At 36.7% G+C, this 25,975-nt stretch overlaps 1 protein-coding gene across 3 annotated transcripts in view; it reads left to right on the top strand.

The window, feature by feature from the left end:
* The first annotated feature begins 378 nt into the window (after positions 1-378).
* Positions 379-25,975, top strand: part of LOC107002772 (histone acetyltransferase GCN5) — a 36,118-nt gene continuing 10,521 nt past the window's right edge. For 2 of the 3 annotated variants that reach the window (XR_003574855.1, XM_015200935.2), the window contains exons 1-8: positions 379-1,062; positions 3,050-3,114; positions 3,203-3,283; positions 6,660-6,731; positions 14,886-15,054; positions 16,935-16,978; positions 17,226-17,325; positions 18,117-18,185. Coding sequence is in view for 2 of the 3 variants with exons in the window: in XM_015200935.2 (XP_015056421.1) it covers positions 496-1,062; positions 3,050-3,114; positions 3,203-3,283; positions 6,660-6,731; positions 14,886-15,054; positions 16,935-16,978; positions 17,226-17,325; positions 18,117-18,185 (1,167 nt within the window). In the remaining variant the exon portion in view is untranslated. The remainder of the gene's footprint in view (positions 1,063-3,049; positions 3,115-3,202; positions 3,284-6,659; positions 6,732-14,885; positions 15,055-16,934; positions 16,979-17,225; positions 17,326-18,116; positions 18,186-25,975) is intronic. The other variant, XM_027912486.1, reaches the window with a different exon arrangement.

Below are 25,975 nucleotides of genomic sequence, written 5' to 3'. Positions count from 1 at the left end.
TAAAAAGTTATTAGTAAAATTAGTTTAGGGAGTAATAGGATCTTAGTATAATATAAATGTGTCTTTGAGATTTCGGACGTAGGTTGAGGGGGTACTTGTACATTATACCTATTTTTTTTTTTTGAAAAAGAATAAAATAGATTTTGAGTGTAATGAAATAAGAGATTTTCTTAGAATAATATTTTAAATTTATTTACTAAATAGATTTTATAATTATTTTTAACTAAAAATAACTATTTGTTTAATTGATTGTTTATTATGTCATCAACAAGTAAATTACACTCTCCTTTAGCTTTTTGTTTATTATCAGAAAAATGTTAAAACGATGCAGAAAATCCTATATAAAGTGTCTAAAATGAAAATTAAGTATTTAAGTGAGAATTAAGTGTGGCAGGGCAAATTGAAATCTTTCGTGGGTTTGACCCGCAACTACCCCACCCTGCCCCGTTCATAAATCCTGAATTTCAAAAATTTCGAACCGAATCGTTGTTTCAAATGGACGCTTCGCACTTGACGGCGCCGGGCCGATCCCGGAGTTCACAATCGCCGTCACCCTCACATTCTGCGTCGGCCTCAGCGACCTCGTCGATCCACAAACGCAAGATGGCATCTGATGACCACGCGCCGCCTTTCCCGTCCTCTTTCTCCGACACGCGCGACGGCGCTCTTACCTCCAACGATGACTTAGAGAGTATCAGCGCCCGCGGAGGCGGTGCAGATTCCGACTCCGAAGATGACTCCGAAGAGGTCGGCGATGATGACGAAGAAGATTATGATGCTTCTTCCATTCGCAATTTCACTGCCTCGCGTTTGGAGACTAGCGTGGCTATGGTACCTTCAGGGAGGAACACTAAGATTAAGAGTGATAATTCAGTGAAAATTGAGTCTTCCGAGATACCAAAAGAAGTTGGTACTGGTTGTTCCGGTAATGTTGCACCACCTACTGCCACTGGTTCTGTTTCAGGGGCGGTAGTGAAGGATGAGGGTATGAAGAATATTTTTACTGAAAATTTACAGACTAGCGGTGCTTATACAGCAAGGGAAGAGAGCTTAAAGAGGGAGGTAATAGTTTTCAGCTATGACAGTTTTTTCTAATGGATAATATTTGTTATGGTGGAAAATGATTTCTGAAAAAATGTGTTCTTTAAGTAAAATAGTTTTCAACGGGCAAATGATCCTCTAAAGGAATAATTTTCCATGGAAAATTGAAGTATATGAGTATCTTTAAGTAGCTTTTGTGTCCTGCTTGTTGAATTGTGAAATGATTCCTTCCACTTTCTGTAGGATATATTGAGCAGATAGAATGCAAAGCATGCATTCTGTTTGACATAATGTGAATCTTTCTTGAAGACTGTTTGTTATGAATAAGAAACTAGAAAACTAAATTTAGGCATCAAACGTTTTGGAAGTATGCAATGGGATTTGTATGTGTACCCCTCTTTGGACCTTCAAAAGTGTATGGCCAATTGCAGTATCAAGAATTTCATTTCCCCTTCCTATAACTTCCCTAATTGTATTGACATCCTTTTATTTTCCACACCTAGTCTCTTTGAAGTAATATAGCTTCATATTTTCTTGCTGTTAACTTTTTTTTCCTTTGTATTTCGATAATGTAAGATATGTCCTTGGTATTACTTTGTTGTTCTTCCAGTTCGGCTGAGAGGGAGAGGTTCAGTCACATTCTGTAAATCATGAATTTTGTCCTCTCTTGCTCTAATATTATGCTTAAGTGGCTAGTGGCTACTACCTCTGATGGTTGTTTCTAAAATTATGCACTTGTATTTTGTTCAACTTTTTGTAATTTTTTGGCTCCATTGCATGTATCTTTTTCTTCTTGGTGTACACGATTGATATCCTTGTCTATTTGGTCCCACTAGGACTTTGACATTTCAAGTCAAGATAGGCCCACCTTCAACTTTTGGCTTAAACTAACTTGAGATGTCAAAGAATCTAATTTTTCTTGGTTTGCTGTAAAACTGGAGAAAATTAACTTGTTGAAAGGGAAAAAAACAGAAAAGAGAGGTAAATCAATGGAAGAAGGAAAAAAGAATTATTTTTGCATTTAGTAGTGAGTAATGTAAATGAGTAAATTCAACCATTCTTTTAGCAAAAAGAAAACAAACTATAAAGAAAAAGGTCAAGTGGGTTATACTAAATTGGAAACAGTTTAATACGATCAATTCCCGTGACAAGAAAAATAAAATTATAAAAAGATAGCTTATTAGGGACTACATAAACAAAAGGTGATATTACTATCATGGAGATGGTGGTGTTGAGAAAGAAGCCACGTGATTTAAAAAGATGTCAATTTGTAGCATGAATAAAATGATTAGATCTCCCTAACCAGCTCTAGGTGATGTACTAAAGCAAATTGTTCTATCCTGGTGGTAAATTTTAGAGTTATGGGCCTTGGACCTAACTCAATACCAAAATTTAACTCAGGATGAGTTGATTGCCCAAGACCATGTGAGGGGATTGTTGAAGAGTCCCACATTGGATGAAAAAGGGATGGTCTCATTATATGGTCTTGGGCAATTCTCTCATCTTTAGCTAACTTTTAGTGTTTAGCTTGTGTAAGCTCTGTTCATTTCTCTACAAGGTATCATAGCAGGATCCATCTCCATTGTTATTTCCCGATGTTTGGTGCCTATATTAAATTGCTCACACTCTAGATTCCAACCATGGGCGTCAGGTAGGGTGTTGGAGTGTCCCTTATCGGATGAAAAAGGGATGGGTGGTCTCTTTATATGGCCTTGGAGAATTCTCCTTTCTAGAATTAGTTTTTAAGGTTGAGTTAGACCCTAGATCCATTTTTTATGCCTTTATGGTAAGAATTGGATTGAGAGAGATATTCTATTCTGTTCTCTTTGCCTATAGGGACTTCTTTTTTTTACATAAGTTGAGGTTATTTTTAGGATTGACTTTTTAAATTTTTGCAACTAAAAGTCTGAACCTGTAAGGGTTTTACAGATTGTTAGTACATTCAAATCTTTATTTATAGACTTGTTTCCATTCATTTACTATCAAAGTAACTTTTAACATTTTGCAGGAGGAATCAGGAAGACTCAAGTTTGTATGTGTTTCAAACGATGGAGTTGATGAGCATATGATTTGGTATCAATATTTGTCTTACGTTGTTGCACGTAGTGTTTACACATACGATCTATCCTGGCAACCTATAATTGCTATATGTTCTTTGCAGGTTAGTAGGATTGAAGAATATATTCGCAAGGCAACTACCAAACATGCCTAAGGAATATATTGTTCGTCTTGTGATGGACAGGTGTGGATCTTGAAATGTTCTTTTAGTATATATCTATCATTCTATTTCTCTTGACATGGCTAAGGTTGTATTTTGAAAACAACGGTATATGTGAATACTCAATTTTCTCTTCGTCTCGTTCGGACACATCTTCTCTTTGTTTCCCGGTCCTCTAGTGAGTTATAAATGGAGTTTGAAAGGGTTAAATCTTTGAGGATATCATCATCTATGATTGAGTTGCAAAAACTTCTGGATAAGTATGCTACATCAAAGCGAATTCTTACTGGTTAAAGAATCACTTTCTAGTTGCTTTGGAACAATTAAAAAATACGAGTTCTTTTTGGTTAAAGAATCTCTTTCTAGTTGCTCTAGAACAATTAGGAGATTCTCTAGAAGAAATATGGGGTTCGGCTTTTGGAGGCAACATGGTTGGTCCTGCTTATTGGGTCAAATATACCTTAGAATTAAAATATGAGATTTCGCCAGTTTTTGGCGGCTTTCACTTTCAACTCGATTCTTTGCCCATGTGCCCTTTACGCCCAGTCATTGCGAAGAACACTTTCCCCCCTATCTTATCGCGGCTACTAGCACGGAGTTAGCCGAGGCTTCTTCCTCGATCCTGTCATGATTGCGCACTCAATGATCAGGCTACTGCTGCGGGAAGGTGGAGAGAGCAGGAGGACCGAAGGAGTTGTAGGAGAGGAGGATTGAAGGAGTTGGAGAAAAGGGAAACACAGAAGGAGTTGGAGAGGGAGTTAGCGACATAAGCAATAACTCAAGACATCACTTGGAGAGAAAAATCACCGAAGTTGTGGTTGAAAGAGGGGAATCAAATATTTAATCTTCTTATAAGGTAACAATTGCAAATTAGAGCATGAACTTTATAGAGTCAATGGAGGTGAATGCAATGATTTTAAGGCTGAGGGGGGGGGGGGTAAAAGGAGTGGTTGTGTATTTTATGAACATTTGTGTAGGGAGGAGGTGAACCTAAGATGGGAGAGGGTGTCAAATCAAATAGGAGAGCAAAAGAGGGAGCGCTGAGGGGTATTGGGGAAGAGGAGTTGTAAGAGGCAATGGAGAGTTGTGCGGTATACATGGCCTTCAGACCAAATCTAGTCATGTTGGTGTTTCTCCAAAAATGGTAGATCATAATTAAGGGAGTCACGATGGAAGCCATAATTATATATCAAAAAGCTGGAGAGTATGAACAAATATTAATCATAATTCATTACCATTATGTTGAAATGGTAGGGAGCAACGAGCATAAGGAAATATAGGCCTATTAGTGTGGACAAGAGCATTTATAAGATAATTTTTGTGGTGCTCTCCAACAAACTAGAAAAGTGTTGAACGATACAATGTCTACCTCTTAGAACACACTTGTGGAATGGATCTTATGGAAAATGGTGTGGTCAACTCTAGAAGGAAGAAGGGAAGCCGGAGGTTTTATGTGAATTGGACATAGAGAAGGGCTACGACCATGGGAAGTGGGTATTCCCGAATTCATCATGTGAAGTAGTGTTTTATCTTTAGATTATTGTTGGTGTAATTATGAGTCCCTATTTGCATAGAGGATTGGATTTCTTTTGTTGAGAACTATATTATGGTGTAGGTTCTCTCTTTTGGTATATGACTTGTATACAGGTGTTCCCTCAATTTTTGTTGAAATTAACTACCCTATTGAAAAAGAAGAAAATGGATTTTGAGAGAAGTGAAGGAAATGGATCAAATTTTGTATCAACAGAAGATGATTCTTGATCCCGCTGAGTGGAACTCCAGTGAATTTTTTAACAGCTCTAGTGGCTTGCAACAGGGAGAGCCGTTATCTATGTAATTCATTTTGGTTATGGAAGCTGAGAGCGAAATGATGGAATGAGATGTGTCAGTATGGTACTGGAGGGGTTTAACTATCTCAATTATGGGCAAAGCAATGTTAGGGTTGTATCTTCTATATTTGATGACACATTGCTGTTCTGTGATGCAGATCTGTCTCAATTGACATTCATTAGACACGTTCTAATATGTTTTGAAGTGGTGTCAAAACTTTAGATCAATCTCAGGAAATGCAAAATCATACTAATAGGCGAGGCAAAAAGCAGTGAATATTCAGCACAAGTACTAAACTGTAAGGTTGGAGTGCCTCGATCACAGTGTTTTTGAGAACGGGAAGCGACAAAACCCCGCTTCACTTAAAAGTGCAGTGTTGTGCTCACTTCATCAATGCAATTTTTAGAAGACAAATAAACTTGCTCAATGACAATATATATAAGCAAATGTTCATTTTAAAAACTAAAAAGTAGATAGCACAAAATTCCGCGGGACAAGCAAAATAAAAAAATGTAAACAGATCAACATTCTATTCTTCTACAAGATTGTCAAAATATCTAATTCTTCATTGTGTCATCATCATCATCATCAGTTAGGTATATACTACTATCTCCTTTTCCCCTCTTATGTGAACTCAAACTTGAATTTCTCCCTCTTAAACCGTAAATGACCTCTTATTTGATTCTTAAAGATATGCTCTTTTGTCCATGAAAGTGTCGTATCATGTTTTAAGATCATGTCTTCTGCGCATGATAGTTGGTTCTACCCTGGAAAAGTCTGCTTCTTTTGGTCTGCTGGCCATGTATTGGCCATCCTTGCTGCAAGAACACATGAACGAGGAAGAATGCTCATATCTTATGTATGTGCTACTTACATACAATGTTTGATGAAGACACGAATCACTAGTACTTGTATCTTCTGAATATGCTACTAGGAGATTTAGTGAAGACGTGAATCACTTGTGACATCACTCCAAGGTTGCAGATCTTTGTGGAGTAGAGTTTGAAACCTATTTGGTATTAAGTGTTAGTGCTGGTATGATGAGAATTTAATTTAAGTTTTGCAATTGGAAGGAAGGGGAGGTGTACATTGTAGAGGTTGGAGTCGCTCCTTTGATAATCATATGGAAAATGTGGAGAGAAAGGAATTATGGAGTCTCACCAAATAACCTTTTTATATTAAGAATTCAAGGATATTCTGTCAGAGTCAGGAGTAAAGTTAAGTATGTCGAAAACTTCTTTGGGCATATCTCAGTGTCATCTTGTGTTTTGGGTGTATAATTTTAGAGTACTAGCGAGTCCTGGTTATTGTAGATGATTGCTACTCTTTAGTCTTTATAAATAATAATATTTCTGGCTAGGCTCTTTTTTGTTTGTATGCCATTTCTACTTCGGGGTCATTGACCTGCATTCATTAAGTTTTTTTCTTTATCACCAAAAAACGAAAAAGAAAGAGAAACAGAAACAGAAACATGGTGATCTTCTACGGCTTTTCTTGATGGCTAATAGCTTGTAATTTGTAGTGTTTGTAAATTATTCTTAGTCTCTTTTTTCATTTTTGCTTGTTATAGAAACCATAAGTCTGTAATGGTCATCAGACGCAATCTGGTGGTTGGTGGCATAACATATCGTCCATATACCAGGTAATTATCTTATTCTTTTTATTATTCTACTCATACAACAAGAGGTTGGAGTCATTGTCTGATTCTTATCATCCAACAGAATGTGCTTTTCCTGATTGTAAAAATGGTTTTCCACTTCGCTACTTAAAGTTAGTAATTAAATACTGAACTTCTTTTCATCCAATCATTAGTGTTTTCATGTTCTCTCCCTTCAGGAAGTGGATTCATATTCATCAATATGTAGTTTATTTTACTCCCAGTTGCATTTATAACTACTTTTTAGATGACTGACCAGTACTTCTTTTCTTTTGGTAAGTGATGACTTGGCAATACTTAATGGACAGTTGCACAAAGTTGGTTTAAGTCCCATTATATCTTAGCGGATCCAATGCTTAATATGAATTCAAGTTAATCATGCAGCTAATACCTCTAAATCCCCGTGTACCAATATCCCGTCTTTATGTGACTACGCACGGGAGTTGAGGGTGGAGTTGAAGAAGATAACAGAGCCTGAGAGTTGAGTTAATATTCACCAGATCTTGGATTGTCGGAGGTGATTTCAACATTGTCAGGTATGACTCGGAGAAAAGAACTTCTACAGAACCTCGGTATACATGAATGAGTTTTCCGATGTAATTGAAGAGATGGAATTGATCGATTCACAATTGGAAGGAGGGGAGTACACCTGGGCCAGGGGTAGTAGCACGGAAGCTGTATCAAGAATTCATAGAATACTATATTCTACTGAATGGGGGGGGGGGGAGTTTCAACAATGTGAAGCAAGAAATTTTACCCAGAGTATGCTCAAATCATACACCAATTGCACTAACAAGTGGCAGTTGGATTCACACAAAATCCTATTTTAAGTTTGAAGGGTGGTGGCTGGAGACCGATGGTTTTAATGGAAGAATCAAAGAACGGTGGTCATCTTTCGTTTTTGAAGCGAAGCCTGACTATATTTTAGCTTCCAAGTTAACGGCCCTGAAGTTCAAATTGAAAGAATGGAATGCAAGTACATATGGGAATCTAGGAAAAAAAGAAGAAGGAATTGCTTTCCAGAATTACTGAATTTGATAATATTCAGCAAAATAGACCTTTAACAGAAGCGGAAGCTGTCCAGAAAGCAAATTTGGTCAAAATGTTTGAAGATTTTGCAAAAAGGGAAGAGATAGCTTGGAGACAAAGATCAAGAACATTGTGGATTAAACAGGGTGACAAGAACACTAAGTTCTTTCATTGCTAATGCTCGCAAGAGGATAAATCACATTGATAAACTAGTAGTAGAAGGACAAGAACTGGTGGAGGCTGGTGAAGGCTGCAGACATCAAAAAAGAGATTGTATCATTTTACAGGAAGCTGTATAGTGATAGTGAGAACTGGAGGCCATCTTACAACATGAATCAGTGTCCTTCTATTAATGCAGAAGAACAACAAGAACTGCGAAAACCTTTTGAAGAGGAAGAAGTCATGTTTGGACTTAAAGCTTGTGCCACTGACAAAGCACCCCGTCCGGATGGATACTCTATGGGTTATTTTGTAAAATGCTGGGAGATTGTTAAGGAAGATGTGATGGCAACTTTTCAAAACTTTAATTCGCATGAGATTATTGAGAAGAGCTTTAATGCAACATACATAGCTCTCATTCCAAAAAAAGAATGGTGCCAAGGAGTTGAGAGATTTCAGACCAATCAGTTTGGTAGGAAGTGTCTACAAGCTGATATCTAAAATTCTCACAGAAAGATTAAAGAAAGTGATGCATAAGCTAGTTGATACGCAACAGATGGCCTTCCTGAGAGGTAGACAAATCACGGATGCAGTTCTCATTGCTAATGATTGTTTAGATTCAAGAATAATGACAAGATTCGAGGAGTTATGTGCAAACTGGATATAGAAAAAGCATATGACCATGTCAATTGGATTTTTTTGCTTGGAATCATGCAGAGGATGGGATTTGGAATGAAGTGGATCAGGTGGATGAGATTTTGCATAAGTACTATCAAATTTTCGGTGTTGATAAATGGGTCTCCTTAAGTTTTTTCCCTTCGGACAGAGGATTGAGACAAGGTGATCCCCTCTCACCTTTTCTGTTCTTATTGGTGATGGAAGGTTTTAAGTAACATGATAAAGACATCTCACAACAATGTTTGGATAAGGGGTTTTAATGTTGCAAAGGATGGGAATGCAAAAGTGGAAGTCACACATTTACAATATGCAGATGATACTCTTTATCTTTTGTGATGCAGAGGAGAAACAACTCAAGATTCTGAGGGTAATACTCATCCTTTTGAAGCAACTTCTGGTCTGCACATCAATTTGAGGAAAAGTCACATTTTCCCAATCAATGAGGTGAATAGAATCCAACAATTTATAGAAGTCCTGGGAGGAGAGATAGGGCAGTTGCCAACTATCTATTTGGGGATGCCCCTAGGAGCAAAAAGCAAAGTCAGAGATTTGGAATGGAGTGGTGGAGAGATGTGAGAAGACACTGTCCAAATGAAAAGCACAATACTTGTCAAGAGGACGGTGATTAGTTTTGATCAATTCAGTCTTAGATGCCTTGCCAACTTATTTGATGACAATTTTCCCTATTCCAGCCAAAGTAGAGGAAAGAATTGATGCCATAAGGAGGAATTTTTGTGGAATGGAGAAAAGGAGTACAAAGATTTTCATTTAGTTGAATGGAAGACTGTAGTCCTATCAAAAAAGCAGGGCAGTTTAGGCATCAGAAATTTGAGAAAACATAACAAAAACTTGCTTATGAAATGGCTGTGGAGATTCCCTAAAGAAGAGCAGACATTGTGGGTGAGGGTGATCCAAGCAAAATATGAGAAGGAAGATTTCTGGAAGACCAAAGAGGTTTTCTTTGCTTATGGCATCAGTTTGTGGAGGTCAATCAGCAACTTGGGGTATGTTTTCTTCAAAAAAACAAGCTTCAATGTAAAGAGTGGAAGAAAGATCAAGTTTTGGGATGATGATTGGTTATGAAATGGCAGTCTCAAGCAACTTTTCCCACAGGAATCTACTCTACAAGAAGTATGGACTCCTCAAGGGTGAAGCCTGACATATAAAACTGATGCAAGATTGGGAGGTGGAAAGACAGGCAGAATTTTATGGCACCTTAGATCAATATACAGGACCAAGGAAGGAGAGATACTCTCAGATGGAAGTGCCATAACAACGGTTTATTCACAGTCAGCTCTGCTTATAAGAGTTTGAATCAGACGGGGTCTGAAATTAGTTTCTTGCCCTCGAAGCTTATATGGAAAGTAAGAATTCCCTACAAATACTTGGCTGGTAGTGAAAGAGGTTGTTCTAACGCAAGAAAACCTCATGAAGAAGGGCATACAAATGTGTCCAAGATTTTTTTTTTGTGAGCAAAAGGCAGAGACAATCAACCATTTGTTTTTACATTTTAAAGTGGTTAGCCAACTATGTAACTTGTTTACTAATTTCAGAGGCATAAGGTGGACTATGCCTAAAAGGGCAGGTCAGGCTCTAGTAAGCTGGAACTATGAAAGGAGTGGAAGCATGGACAAAAACAGATGGAAAATTGTCCCAGCACTGACATGGTGGACCATTTGGAAGGAGAGAAATTCGAGATGTTTTGAAAGTGTTAGCAGTCCTCTGCATAGGATTAAAACGAACCGCATTATCACTTTTGGCTAGGTGTAGTCCGGAATATATAGATGATTCTGTAGTGATTGTAGACATCTTAGGATCCTTGTAAGATGAGATAGGACCTAGAGATAGATTTTCTTTTTTAGGGGGTTGCTGAGCCTACTCAGTTGTAAGTAATTGTGTGATGTAAATTTTTGGGACACCAGCCTTATTGCTGAAGATTTATACAAAAACTTGTTACTTTTGACAAAAAAAAATCTGTGAAAATAAAAGAAAGAATTATTGGATTGCGTATTCTACATTATTACATTGAGCCCTATTTATCGCCACTACATTACAATCCTTTTCTCGGTGGACAATATATACAATCTTAATTCCTATTCTAATTCTAGCATTCCTGAAATTGGCGCATACAAGTAATATGCACCAAATTTGTTACAAATGTAACAAATAGTCAATACGAGGATCAGTGAAAGACTTGGTGAAAGTATTTGCAAGTTGATCACTTGACTTCACCAATTTCGCAACAAGATCTCGTGAAAGTATCTTTTCACTAAAAGTGACAGTCAAAATCTCAATATGATTGGTCCTCTCATGAAATATCGAATTTGATGCGATAGGAAGGGCAGCTGTGTAGAAGTTCCATGATTGATTTCTCCATATTTTTATTCTCTAACCAATTGTGTAATCTAAACTAGCTCACAAGTTGCTGCAACCATTGCTCGATATTCTGCTTCTACACTAGATTGAGGAGCCATACTCTGTTTCTTACTCTTGTAGGACACGAAATTATGTCCTACTTAAACACAATTTCTGGATGTAAAATGTCTACCTAAAGGCAATCTTGCTCGGGTGCTCATAGGTTTAGCCCTTGAAGAGTAGCCCTTTACCTGGATTGACTTTATATATCATAGAAGTGGACAATTGCATCTTAATAACTATCACGAGAAAAATCCGTAAATTGCCATGTAACACTCACAATATAAGAAATGTTAGGTTTAATCAATATGAGATAATTTAATCACGAACAAAGGCAGTCACATGCTATTACAGCCACAAGTGAAAACTATCATTATATTTGAGTCCAAATATTCCAGTATACTCTTTTGGCAACAAAGGTGAACCTTAACCTGACCAACTTGACCATTCAGGCCAACTTTGACGGCATAAACCCAATGATGATTAATAGGAGTTTTACTTAAAAGGAAGAGAAACAAGCTCCGAAGTACTACTCGCGTAGATTACCACAAGATCAATCTTCTCTCACTTTGCTATGGTCTTCTTCTCTATCTCCCTATCCTTTTTTATTAAGTGATTTCGATCATCTTTTTCTTTGCACCACAACTTAACCAAGAAAGCCCAGGCTAAATAATTTGAACTTCCTATTAACGGTTTAGGAGTGATTATAGGACTTCAACTTTTTAGATTCTCGTATTTTTGGAATTTAAAACATCAAATATGAAAGACATGGCTCAAAACTTCAAGGAATCTTACCAAAGAGTAAATCACCAATTTTTCGAGAATTAGAAGTCTTGAAGCTGAATAGAAGCTAAAAAAAGGTTTGGATCTTCTCGAAAATTTGACTCGAGTGGCTGGATTAGGGTTTTGGTTGTTGAGACCCTCAAAAAAATATCTAAGGTGACTCAGAATAGCTGGATGAACCTACAGAAGAAAGATCCAACGGGTGTAGTCTGGATGAACCTATAGAAGAAAGATCCAACGCGTGTAGTAGATGCATTATCAAATATGCTTGTTTTGCTGGTGCGTGCCAGAGAGTCTACTTCAGTGTTCTGATGAGGTTTTGTAGCTAGAGTTTCCCCTACCATGTGGTGGGTCGTGGTTGTCACGACCCAAGGTAGCCCCTAGGCGTAACATGGCGTACCCGAGAGGCCCCATTACAAGCCACTTAACTTTCATAATAAAAGATAATAGAATAAAGATATTTAAAAATAAGTTTTAATGTAACAAAGTTTTATAAAGCAAAGCGAAAATCTAAACATCGTCTCAAAACCATATAGTACATAAGAATGAAATTAGGCCTAGCTCATACATCACGTCTAAAACTGAAAATAAGGAAAGAACTAAAAACAATGAAAGTTTGGTCCTTGAAGCATGAGGACTCACTAAAGCTCAAAATCTCTCAAAACAACTTCTAGCCACGAAACTGAGAACCCTAACTGTCAGACCTTACATTTTTGCCAAATATAGGCAAGAGTATGCATGTGTTAGTACAGACATGTACCAAGTATGATAGCCATGCATGAAAACATTTAAAACATGTTAAGACGAGACATTTTCATGAGTAAGCAATCATCAACTAAAACATCAGTGTTGTGAGTTCGAAAATATAAGTCATAAACATGATGAATGCAAGTGGACATCATCTTAAAACATACTTACGATACTTCTCGAAGTAACCCTGGTTCATCATAGCTTGCTTGTGGGATGTAGCCTTAACCGTCATATAAGACCATGCGAGCTATAAATATGGAACCCTGTGTCTCCCACACCGAAAAGAGTTGTCTGACTTGCCAAGGTAAGGACCATGAACTTCTAGCTATTGTGGATCCACTAGCTAATGTCTATCTCATATAATGGCGCATAGTTTATGAGACTTAGGTAATAACCACTTGTCCACTCGGTACTAAGCTTAACTTCCACAAAAATAGTTCTTAATCCTATTCATCTTAGCTTTTAAGGAACATGGGTAATCACCTCTTTTCCTTACATCACATGACATGGGTAATCGCCTCTTGTCATTGTCATTCAATAGAGAGCATAGGTAATCCCCATTTGCCTCAACATTAGCATAACTCCTTAATCGTTGATTCATTTTAAGTGAAAAAAACCTTTAAACCTTAGAACCCTTAGTATGTGAGAAAACCTTTCATAATCATGCTTCCATGTGTATATGAGAAATCCTTTCAACAATTATCATCATTGATGCTTCACTCTCAAAGCATGCTTAAAACATTTACTGATTTACATAAATTTCATACGAACATGCTTAATTTCTAATTCAAAACCCACATCATATTCATCATAACTTGGAAACATGAAAATTACATGGGCTCATGGAGAATCATCATAAAACCGTAGAATATCATCAATTCATGCATAAGAGATCACAATTCAATCAATTAAATCAATAATCAAGAGAACCCATAAAATAGAAGAAAAACGCTAACTCAATTGGCGATTTCTAACTTTGAAAATAGGAGAATTTGGCAACTCTGTGAATGGAAGGAAGGAATCAATGGATGAAAATTATCATCCTCAATGCCAATTGCTCAACTTCAAGGGAGGAATTGGAGGCTTGATTTGGAACTCTCGGTTGAACCCTTTTATCTTCAAGCTTTCTAGAGAGAAATATTTTAGAGGAAGAAACTTGATCTTCTTTTGTAAGTTTGAGAGAATGATTTTAATTGGGGAACTTTGGGGTTAAAAATACTAATATAGGGGTTCTAGGTAAGGGAAAAATGACATAGTATCGAGATAAAATAATTACGAAAAGACCCAACTGACCCTAGTTTAAAACTGATGCAAACCTCCAGACGGAGGCCCGCACAAGTCGTCTCAGGGTCCACGAGCCGTCTGGGTAGTCGTGACCCTAGACTAGTGGCTAGGGGAGTTCTGCCTCCCCTTCACTGTCACCACCACGAGCCGTCTGGGGGCTCGTGGGAGGGGGAGTCCCTCTTGGCCAACATCAGGAACGCACCACAAGCCGTGGTACCCTTCACGGCCCGTGAATGGCTCCATGAAGGGTGCCATGGCTTAGTTATGGGCTGGTGACCTCCCACTTGACTCCCTTTTCTAGGCTTCTTGATTCCGAGGTATTACAGTGGTGTTGTTGGTTTTTGAAAAAAGAAGTAGCGTAGCAAAGGTGACACAATCTATCTAGAAAAAGATCACTAGAAAGAGGCATGACTAATCTGGACTCGTTGGTTACTGCACAACGAAGATATCTCACAACTCTGGTACCATGTGAAAAATAAAAGGGTAAAATATTATTTGGTTGTGTATTCTACTTTATTACATTGACCCTTATTTATAGACACTACATTACAATTCTTTTCCAATTACCAAGTAGGGTAATGTATACAATCCTATATGGATATAGTTATCTGGTACCTATTGCTATTGCTGGTGCGAGGTGACAGGTATCTGGTAGAATTAGTAGAGGTGTGCGACTGGTCCGAACACCACAATTATTAAAAAATAGATGCAATCCTATTTCTATTTTAATTCTAACAAAAATATTATAATAATAACATATGTTCCTATTACTTCTCAATAGTTTGATATCCAAAATGATTTCAATATTGAAAGGAAATGGGTTACCATTAGAAGAAATTGATAGTATTTTGCAACTGCTTTTAGAAATACAAAAGAAAATGTTCTATTGGATGGAGTGATAAGTAGATTTTAATTCCACAATATGATTCACATCTTCTCCCTAAGAAAAAAAGTATGTGGAAGAAATGTGTAATTTGTTCAGTTGTGACATTTTGTTTTATCTATAAATTGTTGATGGAAGTCTTTTTGTTGATGCTGTAGCCAGAAGTTTGGGGAGATAGCTTTTTGTGCAATTACAGCAGATGAACAAGTTAAGGGCTATGGCACCAGACTGATGAATCACTTGAAGCAGCATGCACGCGATGTGGATGGGCTGACTCATTTTCTAACATATGCTGACAACAATGCTGTTGGTTACTTTGTCAAACAGGTACTTCGCTGGTTCTTATTTTAGTATGGTATTATTATTTGCAACAAACTTGACCAGTCAGTTCTGCAAATTCATGTTTACGTCCATGCACTCTGTTAATGAGTCTTATGAACTATTCATGAAGTTGTTAAAATAATGGTATTACCTAACTCATCGTTTCCGTTTCATCTTTTATGTTATATCTCCTTTATTCAAAAGTGACAATTTTAATAATTGCTTACAGTATTTTACTCATTATTCTGAAAGAGAACTCTAGGACGAAAGAACCAGATGAAGATTAGTATGGGCTCATTAAAAATTGAACTTCAAGTTGTTGTGTAATGTTCAAGACTGTGATCAATGTTTTATCTAGTTGACTTTTGAGAAAGAGCTGTTTGATGAATATATAATGGAGGACTTACTAGCTACACCTTTAATCAGAAACGTGGTAGAAAAATGGGTCAACCAGTGTAAAATTGATACAGCTGTTAATTAGGTTAGCTCGTGGTGAAAAAGGCCTCAAGGTTTTGTCTACACGAGAGCATCACATGAGAGACGAAAATCATCTATATTATTACACCTGAGACATGCCACCTTTTGCCAAAGCATAGTCCTATTTATGCTTGGATTCTTTTGTTGGTACATAAATTCAATTGATTGAATCTTAATTTATGACACTCTTATGATCAGAAGTCATTTAATACTTATCAGGAAATATGCAGTTTTACCATCTTCTAATTATTACCTAATCTGTGAGAAATATAACATGGGGAAAGATCTTATGGGGAATACATAATTAATACACCGTGCACTTCTATCTTTTTACACACATGATTACAATGAGTACATACACTTGTCTAATATTGGATGCTAAGTATAAATATGTCTACATCAACTATCTAAGACACCCACTCAAGCTGGGGCATATAAGTCACATGTACCGTGCTTGTTACAGATAACTCCCATTTATTTGGAACTATAAGCATCAGATTGAAAGATATGATTGGATTGAGGAAATCTCTAACCAAATATTAACTAATAATCACACAATATAGCCAAGACAGGTGGAGAACTTCCTTGAAAATGGATAGAGAACTGCTAGCTCGCAGAAAGTGGTCGGATAGTCGCTGGATAATACTGAAATTGAAGGGATAGAGTAGAAGCTGCAGCCGAAACCCAAAATGGAAAAGCTATTGGAGTCGATGGATTAGGTTTTTGGTGATTGGAAATGGGATGTAAATGGCAAGGGGGTGGGTACAGAACGAGTGGCCGAACACCAAGGTGTCGAGACTTTCTCTGAAGGTTGCTGGAAACTGCTCCACCCACTCAACACGTGTCGGAAGCTTCTCCGTAGATGTCACTATCAGCGGCATATGACGATGCGTGATGAGAGTTTCTTTCAGATTTTTGCTCCCTGAGGCTGATCTACCTTATGATAGTGCTAGTTTTTGCACAACATAGAGTGAAAAGAATGCTTAAGCTGACAACCTTGTGGTCACTGTAAAAGATTGTTTGGTGATTGATTTCTTCTTCTCGGAGTTGCTGGTATGTTGAGCAACGATAAATTTTCTCACCAAAGTTCTGATGCGAAGTGAGAAATATAGCATAGGAGAAGATTTCATTCGAATGCATGGCTACTACTCCCTGTGCTTCTATCTATTCATATATGGAATACAATAAGTACACACTTGTCCAATGTGGGACACTACCTATAAACATATGGACATTAACTATCTAACATAGTCATGGATAACATTTGGTGATTTACTTGTATATTCTTTTTTGATTGCTTAGAAGCTCTATCATTCCTTAGTCTTATCATTCTTTCTTGATTGCTTAGAAGCTCTATCATTCCTTAGTCTTATCGTTCCAATGAGTTAACTTCTTACAATGCCTTGCAGGGATTCACAAAAGAGATTTATTTAGAGAAAGAGCGTTGGCAAGGGTAAGTTTACATTAATCTTTCAAGGAATAAATGCTATTTACCGAAATAATTCTTGTGGCATAATTCAATATGCTTCTATAAGGGTACTCCATTATCTTATTTCACCCGATCTCCTTATTAACCCACCTCAAACCAAAAAAGGAGAAGGAAAACAGAAAAGAAAGAAATAAAAAGAGAGGCTCATAGTTCATTTTGATGTTTTGAATTACCTTATATTCTTAACTATCTATGCTAACTTTTTATCAAGGTATATTAAAGATTATGATGGTGGAATCCTTATGGAATGCAAAATAGATCCAAAGCTTCCGTACACGGATTTATCTACAATGATACGTCGTCAAAGGCAGGTAGACTGAAATGTAGCTTCATGATGCTTCCTCTCACTGTCTAGGCTTCCTTAAGTTTGAGTAGTAAAATTTTGATAAAAATTGTTGAAGGGTGTCATTTGAATTTCAATTGTTAATGTAATTTCACTTATAGAAGTCAACTCCTTTTTGCATATGAGCTCTCCGACATCCCTGTTTTTGCCAATGAAGTCGTGGAGGAGAGGGAGGACTTACTTACAGACCTTTAGATTGTTTCTTTTTTTTTGTTTGTAGAGTCATTCAGATAAATTAGTCTACCATTTCTTGTTTGTCTGAGATAAAATTTTCTCTACTACTTTGGGTCGTTTAGATAGTGGTCCGGACATACATATAAATTATAATGCTAATTCATGGATTAAAAAAGAGAGATTATAACACAGTTAGTCTGTAATATGGATGGGGTTTAAAGAATAATAAATGGGATAAGCTGTATGCACTATATCATAATTAATATTTACTTCTGGTCCTCACATTTCCTCCCCTAACATGCTGTACGGACTGGTAGCAATATGGTGTTTGGCCTTATTTTTTTTAAAAATGAAAATAAAAAGAACCTGGCTGGATGTTCAGTATAATTTGGCTCTGGTTATTCTAACCATGTGGAAGTTAACTTATATTGTTTGGAGTAAACTTTCCCTTTTAACGCGACCAAGTGATTGACTAGTTACATGGAGTCTTATCTGGGCCTTTATTACAGCTCTGTAGAGTAAGGTATCGTTCTTGCCCAAATGAGAGGCTATTGACTTGCTGTATTTTCCTTTTGTTGTTATTAGGCAATTGATGAAAAGATAAGGGAGCTATCAAATTGTCATATTGTCTACCCTGGAATTGATTTTCAAAAGGTATGCACTTTTATCTCTGAACAAAGTTCCATCCTTGATATTGAGTAATCATTACTGCATTGGTCGAATGTGGTTCCTCTCTTTTGTATTTATTAATTCAATATCTTGAAAGAGGGTTCTAGCCCTCAATGGACAAGGGTCTGTTTATAGAAAAATATGATGCAATGACAAAGTCAGTTAGCTAATAAGCTTTTAATCATGCTTAAGTTTGAAATAATAAGATTTGCACCATGCTTCATCATTGTTTATTAGATAATGTAGGAAAACATATAAACTCAATGTCGCACCTTCCCAATGCTACCTAACAAAATAAGGCAGGCAGTGACACTTTTAGAACCAAAAAAATGCTCAACAATTTGGCATGTTTTTCAGCTCTTTTGGGCATGTACTTCAGAGTTCAGCTACCAGCAACCTTAGCTCGAAATTTGGACGGTTTTCATAGGGCTTCTATATCATGGTCCTTGCCAGTAGAATTATCAAAGTATCTGTATTATGTGTGGATGTCTTATGACATCAAATGGATGTGTGATAGTTCATCAAGGACGTGGCCTAACAGTTGATGAAACTGATACAAAGATCATAGGAAGCTAGGATTTGACTTTCAATAGAATCAAACTATCTGTATAAGTTCTAGTGGACCGAATTACTTGGTGCCAATATTGATCGGAGGATGCGGGCACCCGTGCAATAATCGAGGTGCATCCAATGTGGTTTTGGACACCTTTGTTCTTCTTAAAAGTAAAAATGTATCAGCTGTATCGCATCTGTATACATGAGGTAACACACTTGATCTAATGTTATGGTTCCAACAAGTTCCTTTTGAAATGAATCTATAAGTGTCATACCTCTTTATTAATGAGAAAAGTGGCTTGCGGTGGGTGGGTGAAGGGATGGTATTGAGAGGAGGTGTGAGGTGAAGGAAAGACTTTGGAATGCCAATTGTTAAGATTGAGAATAAACTTATGGAAAGAGAGAGGAGTCTGTGGCCCCGATTAAAAATATCATTAGGGTTGGCTTGTGGGGACAGAAGGAAGACTAGATTAGCTGAAGCAAACTTTGAAAGCAATTCCCGGAGTCAACCTCGAGAAGTGTGTTAAGAAAGGTGTGTAAGATAGAAATGACTTTATTCATAAGAAGTGTGAGTAAGCTATATCAAGTAAAAGGAATATCTTCATTCTCAAAACATTTTTTGGGTTGGATTAAGATTTAAGCTTTTTGAATATACTAATACTTTATCAATGTATCTAGACTTTTTACGATCATGATCTAATTGAGCAAAAGGTTTCCACGTACCCTTAACCCCAACATTTTGCTTCAGAAGACTGACCTTGATGATTGATGTCTTTAATCGTGTGAGAAGTAAAGATATGGAAGAAAGAATTGTTAAGATGTGTATCTACACTATTGCGTTGAACCCTATTTATAGATATATTCTGCACACTACATACCACTCTTTTTCCATGTATGACACTAAATACATTAATATTCTAATGGCTTAAGTCATCAACGGCCCCTTAAAGTTGTCCGCATAATTCACTTAGACACTTCAACTAATACTAGTACCAATTGAACACTTTTACCTATATAATAATCGTTTCTATTAGACATTTTTTGATAATCAACAAAAAATGTGAAGAGTGTGTGATACACTTGCGGTGACGTGGCAACATGACTAATTAAAAAATAACATTTGGCATTGGGCCCAAAAATTATAAAAAACACACATTTAATATCTAATTTTTTAAAAAAGAAAAAGAATAATGAAAATGTCAACCTATTCTACCCCACCTTACCCCGCTCCACCCCAACCCCCTTTCATCTTCATCTTCTTCCCCAAAACACATTCTTTCTCAAATTACAAAATCTTATTCTTTTCAAATAACTTCAAGATTAATTTTTTTTCAAACTAAGAGTGAAGAAGAAAGAAAATTTTGTTGGCGGTTATTTAATTCTACATCGATGATAAAATGAAATTGATAACCCCAAAGTCATTTCTTTCAAAATTTTTTATATCATTTTTGATAAATTTAATGACCACATATGAATTTGAGTAAAAATCTTTGTTCGAAAATTATGATAAATAAATATCGGCTAACTATTTTTATACGTAAAAGTCATTTATCTTTTTTCATCTTCTTCATACTTGTTCCTTGTTTTTATGAGATTTGAAATAAATCATACGAAGACTTCTTTCAAATCTGAATCTTTATAGTTGATTTTCATTTATCTTCATATTTGGAAGATAAAATTTTTTTGTATATAAAAAAAGAAAAAAAAAGTAGTGTTGGAGCTAAAATGAAGAAAGTTTTGTAAACTAAATTATGAAGAAGATGATAGATAGAGAGTGGGGTGTTTTCATTTTTGAAATAAATGTAAAAAAAGAAGAGAATATATTTTAAGTTAATTATAATGCCAAGTGTCAATAAAAGAAGAAAAAATGTAAAAAAATAAATAAAAAAGACACTATTTTAAGTCTTTTCAGGCGCTTCAGGGAAGTGCAATACACATTTTTTGCCATATCAACATTTTGTGTCTAATAGGTACATGTTTTGAACAATTTAGTTGTTCAATAGATACAAGTCTCAGTTGAGGTGTCTAAGTGAATTATGCGGACAACTTTGAGGGGCGGTATATGACTTAAGCCTATTCTAATATCCCCTCAAAGTGGTGCATATAAGTCATACATGTACTGAGCATGTTACAGATGTAACTAATACAAGGACTAGTGAGGGACTTGGTGAAAATATCTGTAAGCTGATCATTTGACTTCACAAATTTTGTAATAGCATCTCATGAGAGTATCTTTTCTCTAACAAAGTGATAGTCTATCTCCATGTTCATAGTCTTCTCATGAAATATTAGATTTGTCCACAATATGTAGGGCCAATGGTTGTCACATTCCTGATGATTTTTCCAAACTTTTAATGTTTTAAGAAACTGTTTTATCCACAGTAGCTCACAAGTTGTTACAACCATTGCTTGATATTTTTCTTCTTCACTAAATCAAGCAACAACATTTTGTTTCGTCTCTTCCAGGACACCAAATTACCTCCTACTAAAACACAATATCCACAAGTAGAACGCCTCTCAGAAAGTGATCCTGTACGATTAACAATGTGTATATCCAATGATTTGCCCATGGCCTTGATCTTTGAGGAGCAGGCCTTTGCTTGGAGCCGACTTTATATATTGCAGAATGTAGATGACTACATCTGAATGATTCTTACAGGGAGAAACCATAAACTGACAGTCACCACTTCATAGGAATAGTTATGTCTATTCACTGTGATACAGTTCAACTTACCAACCAACTTTCTATATCTTCCAAGATCATTGAATGGTTCCCCCTATCTCGATGGGAGTCTAGCCTTCAGATCCATAGAAGTGTCAATGGGTCTACATCCTGTCATTGTTGTCTCCTCAAGGTTGTCTAAGGCATACTTTTGTTATGAAATGATGATGCCTGATTTGGATTGAGCGACCAAAATATCCAGAAAATACTTAAGTCTGCCAATGTTTTAGTGTACTATCTTGATTAGTGATAACAATATCATCAACATAGATCACCAAATAAATCCACATATTTGGAGCAAATTTTAGATAACTTCCCAATGAGGCATGACAAACTTCTAAATTAGTATGTTGAGCTTCCTAAACTAGGCTCGAAGAGATTATTTCAGACCATAGAGTGACCAACTCAATCGACATACAAGGCTACTAGACTCCCCCTCAACAAAACCAGGTGGTTACTTTATCCTCATGGTCATCGTGGAGAAAATACATTTTTTATGTGCAAATGCAATTAAAAAGAGACCAATGACAGACAACAACCATGCATAGAAAAGACGGACATATGCTATTTTAGCCATAGGAGAGAGAGTATTATTGTAATCAAACCCAATTATCTAAGTATACCCCTTGGCAACAAGGCAAACTTTAAGTCTATCAATTTGACCTTTCAAACAAACTTTGAGAAAATAAACCCATCAACAGTCAACAGTCGATTTACATGAAGAAGAGGAACAATCTCCCTAGTACCACTCACATATGAAGTACACATCACATTAAACATAGCTTGTCGCCATCTTAGATGAGAAAGTGCTTCACTTGTAGACAAGTATGTAATAGACGTGAATCATCTATGCTTGATGTTGGATGCGAACAACAATGATAAGTCAGGGTGGTGGCACTATGGTTGGAGATGTAGCAGTAACCATGGATTCCTCAAAAGTTAGTTTAAGTAAGACCTCAGAGATATCAAGATAATCAAAATATGTAAAGTAAGGTTGAGACTAAAAAAATGTGATATTAGTTGACCTAAGATACCAAGAAAGATTAGGTGAGTAGCAATGATCCCCTTTTGGACCCAAGAACAATCAAGAAAGATACAATTTAGAGCACAAAGGTCTAGATTTATTTTTACCAAAGACTAAGGTATGAACAACACATCCTCTCCCAAAAGACACTGGGTAAGAGAGTTTAGAGGAGATTAAGGAAACAATACCGAATAAGGAATCTGGTACTTAGTGGAATTTAAGGGAATTCGATTTATTAAATTGCAAGTTGTGAGAAGAACATTTCCCCCAATAAACACAACGGAACATGAGATTGAATAAGAAGTGTGCGAGCAGTTTCAATGAGGTGCTTATTCTACCTCTTTATAATATCCCCATTATGTTGAGGGGTGTGTAAACAAGATGTCTAATTAATAATTTCTTGGTGAGTCATAACGTGCTAAAATTAGGAGGATAAATTTTCTAAGGTATTAGCACTACGAAAAGTATAAGTACAAACACCAAAATGATTTATATTTTTGCACAAAAACTCTTAAATTAGAATGATCTTTTATTGAGAAAATCAAAGTACATCTTGATTAATCATCAATAGAATGAATAAACTAATGAAATTCTATGGTTGAACCAACTCTACCAAGACCCCAAATATCTGAATGAACCAATGAATAAACCAAACTTCACATCTTTCATCAGTATGAGTAAAGTTAGTCAAGTGTATTGCCCAAGTTTCCATGACTCATAATCTAATGCGATAGACTAAACAAACTAAGCACCATCTTCTGTAGTTTGAATAAACTTTGGTGCCAAACGTTTGTGGTATAAGTTTGGTGGATTTGTAACGTTGTAGTTGGAGAGGTGAGGGCCCTGTACTAATTGTATGTCTCATACTGTGGTCCTGCTTAACAAAAGAATCATCAAGAAATATAATGGTGCAATTAAGGGCATGCACCAAACATGTAATCATATCAGAGGGAAGAAGACATCTTATTCCAATAGGTAAGCAATGTATAAATACAATAGATTGTGTGCTAACTTAGGAAAGAAATAAAAGATGATTCCTATGAATCTGCTAATTCCTGCAAATCAAATCTACTATCTAAATAAGGCTATGTATTCTACTAGGAATCAAGTCTATATACCTTCTATAACACTCCTCCTCAAGTTGGTGCGTAAATATTGATCACGCCCAACTTGTTACAAAGGTAGTCAACTCGAGCTCCATGCAATGCCTTTGTAAGCAAATCAGCCAGTTGCTCTCCTGTCTTCACATAGCCCGTGGAAATCAAGTTCTCCTGAATTTTCTCACGAATAAAATGACAATCAACCTCAATATGTTTAGTTCTCTCATGATACACCGAATTTGAGGCAATATGAAGAGTAGCTTGATTATCACACCAAAGTTTTGATGGTGTATGATGTTTTAGGCCAATTTCCATTAAAAGATGATGTATCCACATAATCTCACACATAGATTGGGACATACCTCTGTACTCAGATTCTGCACTTGATTGATATACAACAGTTTGCTTCTTACTCCTCCATGAAACTAGGTTCCCTCCAACAAAGACACAATAGCCAGTAGTCGATATCCTATCAATATTGGATCCAGCATAGTCAGCATCTGCAAAGCAATCAACACGGGTATGATCGTGATTTCTATACAATATTCCTAGTCTAGGGTAACCTTTCAAGTAACGTAGAATTTGTGCCAAAGCTTCCTAATGTTTGATCGTAGGTGATGATGTGAACTGGCTAACAACACTTACCGCAAAAGCAAATATCCGGACGACTCACAACAAGGTAGTTTAATTTCCCAACTAACCTTCTATATTTGTCTGGATCATCAAAAAGATCACTATCATCTTTCATAAGATGCACATTGGGAACTATTGGAGTACTGCAAGGTTTTGGCTGCCAACTTTTCGGTTTCTGCAAGTAGGTCAAGAATATACTTTCTCTAAGATAGAAAAATTACCTTCTTGCTTCTATTTACTTCTACTCCCAAGAAGTATCTCAGTTGACCTAAGTCTTTCTTATGAAACCTATTATGCAGAAAAGACTTTAGAGAAGAGATGCCTGTATAATCACTTCCTATGATAATATCATCAACATATACAACAAGAAGGATAGTGCCAGCTGTTGATTGACGATAGTAAACAGAGTGATCACATTTGCTCATTTTCAATCCAAACTCTTGAACTACCTCACTGAGCTTGCCAAACCAAGCTCGAGGACTCTGCTTCAAGCCATACAATGACTTCTTTAAATGACTGAATTTTCAATACTACCCCTAAGCAATAAAACCATGTGGTTAGTGCATATATACTTCCTATTGAAGGTCACCATGAAGGAAATCATTTTTGATATCCAACTGAAGTAAAGGCCAATTCTTTAAAGCAGCCAGAGAAATGAATAAACGAATAGAAGTGAGTTTAGCAACCGGAGAAAATGTGTGAATAATCCACTCCATATGTCTGTGCATACCCTTTAGCCATAAGTGTGGCCTTAAGTCTTGTCACAGAACCATCGGGATTAACTTTAACTGTGAACACCCACTTACATCCCATTGGTCTCTTTCCATTAGGTAAATCCACCAAATCCCACGTGCGGTTTTCCTCCAAGGCATTTCCTCAAACATTGCTTCAGACTATCCAGGATGATTCAAAGCCTCCCTCATTGTTTTACGTACAGAAACATTATCTACATTACCTAGAGAAACAATCAATGATCTAGATGTCGAGGATAAACGGTCAGAGGAAACAAAATCAGCAATGGAATATGTAGATTTACAAGTCCGTGTACCTTTGCGAAGAGCAATAGGGAGTTCAAGATCTGGTGATGAAGTGATTGGTGATAGACATGTATCTTCGGTTTCTCGTCTCCTCGAGTAAACATGTACAATCGGTGGTCTCACTGGAGATGTTGAAGGCACAATAGTCGATTCCTGCTCAATAGAAGTAGGGGATGGGAGAGCCACGTCATCTGATTGTTCTGTCACTAAACAAGTAACTTAATAGACTAACCACTCATCTTCCTCCCCCTAATTAGTAGAAATGGGAGGTGCATAGAAAAATGGTGGTCTCTGAAAATACCACATTAGTTGACACAAGATATATGCCGAGTTCTATAGAGTAACACCGATATCCTTTCTGAAGGCAAGAATATCCTAGAAAAACACAATTTAATGCCTTGGGATCTAACTTGGAAACAAATGGTCGAACATCTCGAAGATAACATGTGCTCCCAAACACCTTAGGGTCACACCGGAAATAGTGACTTGTTTGGAAAAAGAAACATTGTAAGGCATATTACCAACAAGCACAGTCGACAACATGCAGTTTTGTCAGGAAAACAAGCCGTATAGACCGCCTCTTCCCAATACTGCTTAGGAACCTTCATTTGGAACAAAAGTGCTTGAGCTGTCTCAAGTAGGTGCCTTTTCTTCTCTCAGCAACGCCGTTTTGAGAGGGTGTGTCAACACACGAAGATCGGTGA

Source organism: Solanum pennellii, chromosome 10 (genome assembly GCF_001406875.1).
Source record: "Solanum pennellii chromosome 10, SPENNV200".
Taxonomy (NCBI): Eukaryota; Viridiplantae; Streptophyta; class Magnoliopsida; order Solanales; family Solanaceae; genus Solanum; species Solanum pennellii.
Note: the sequence above shows the minus strand (reverse complement) of the source record. Positions and strands in the feature narration are given on the sequence as shown.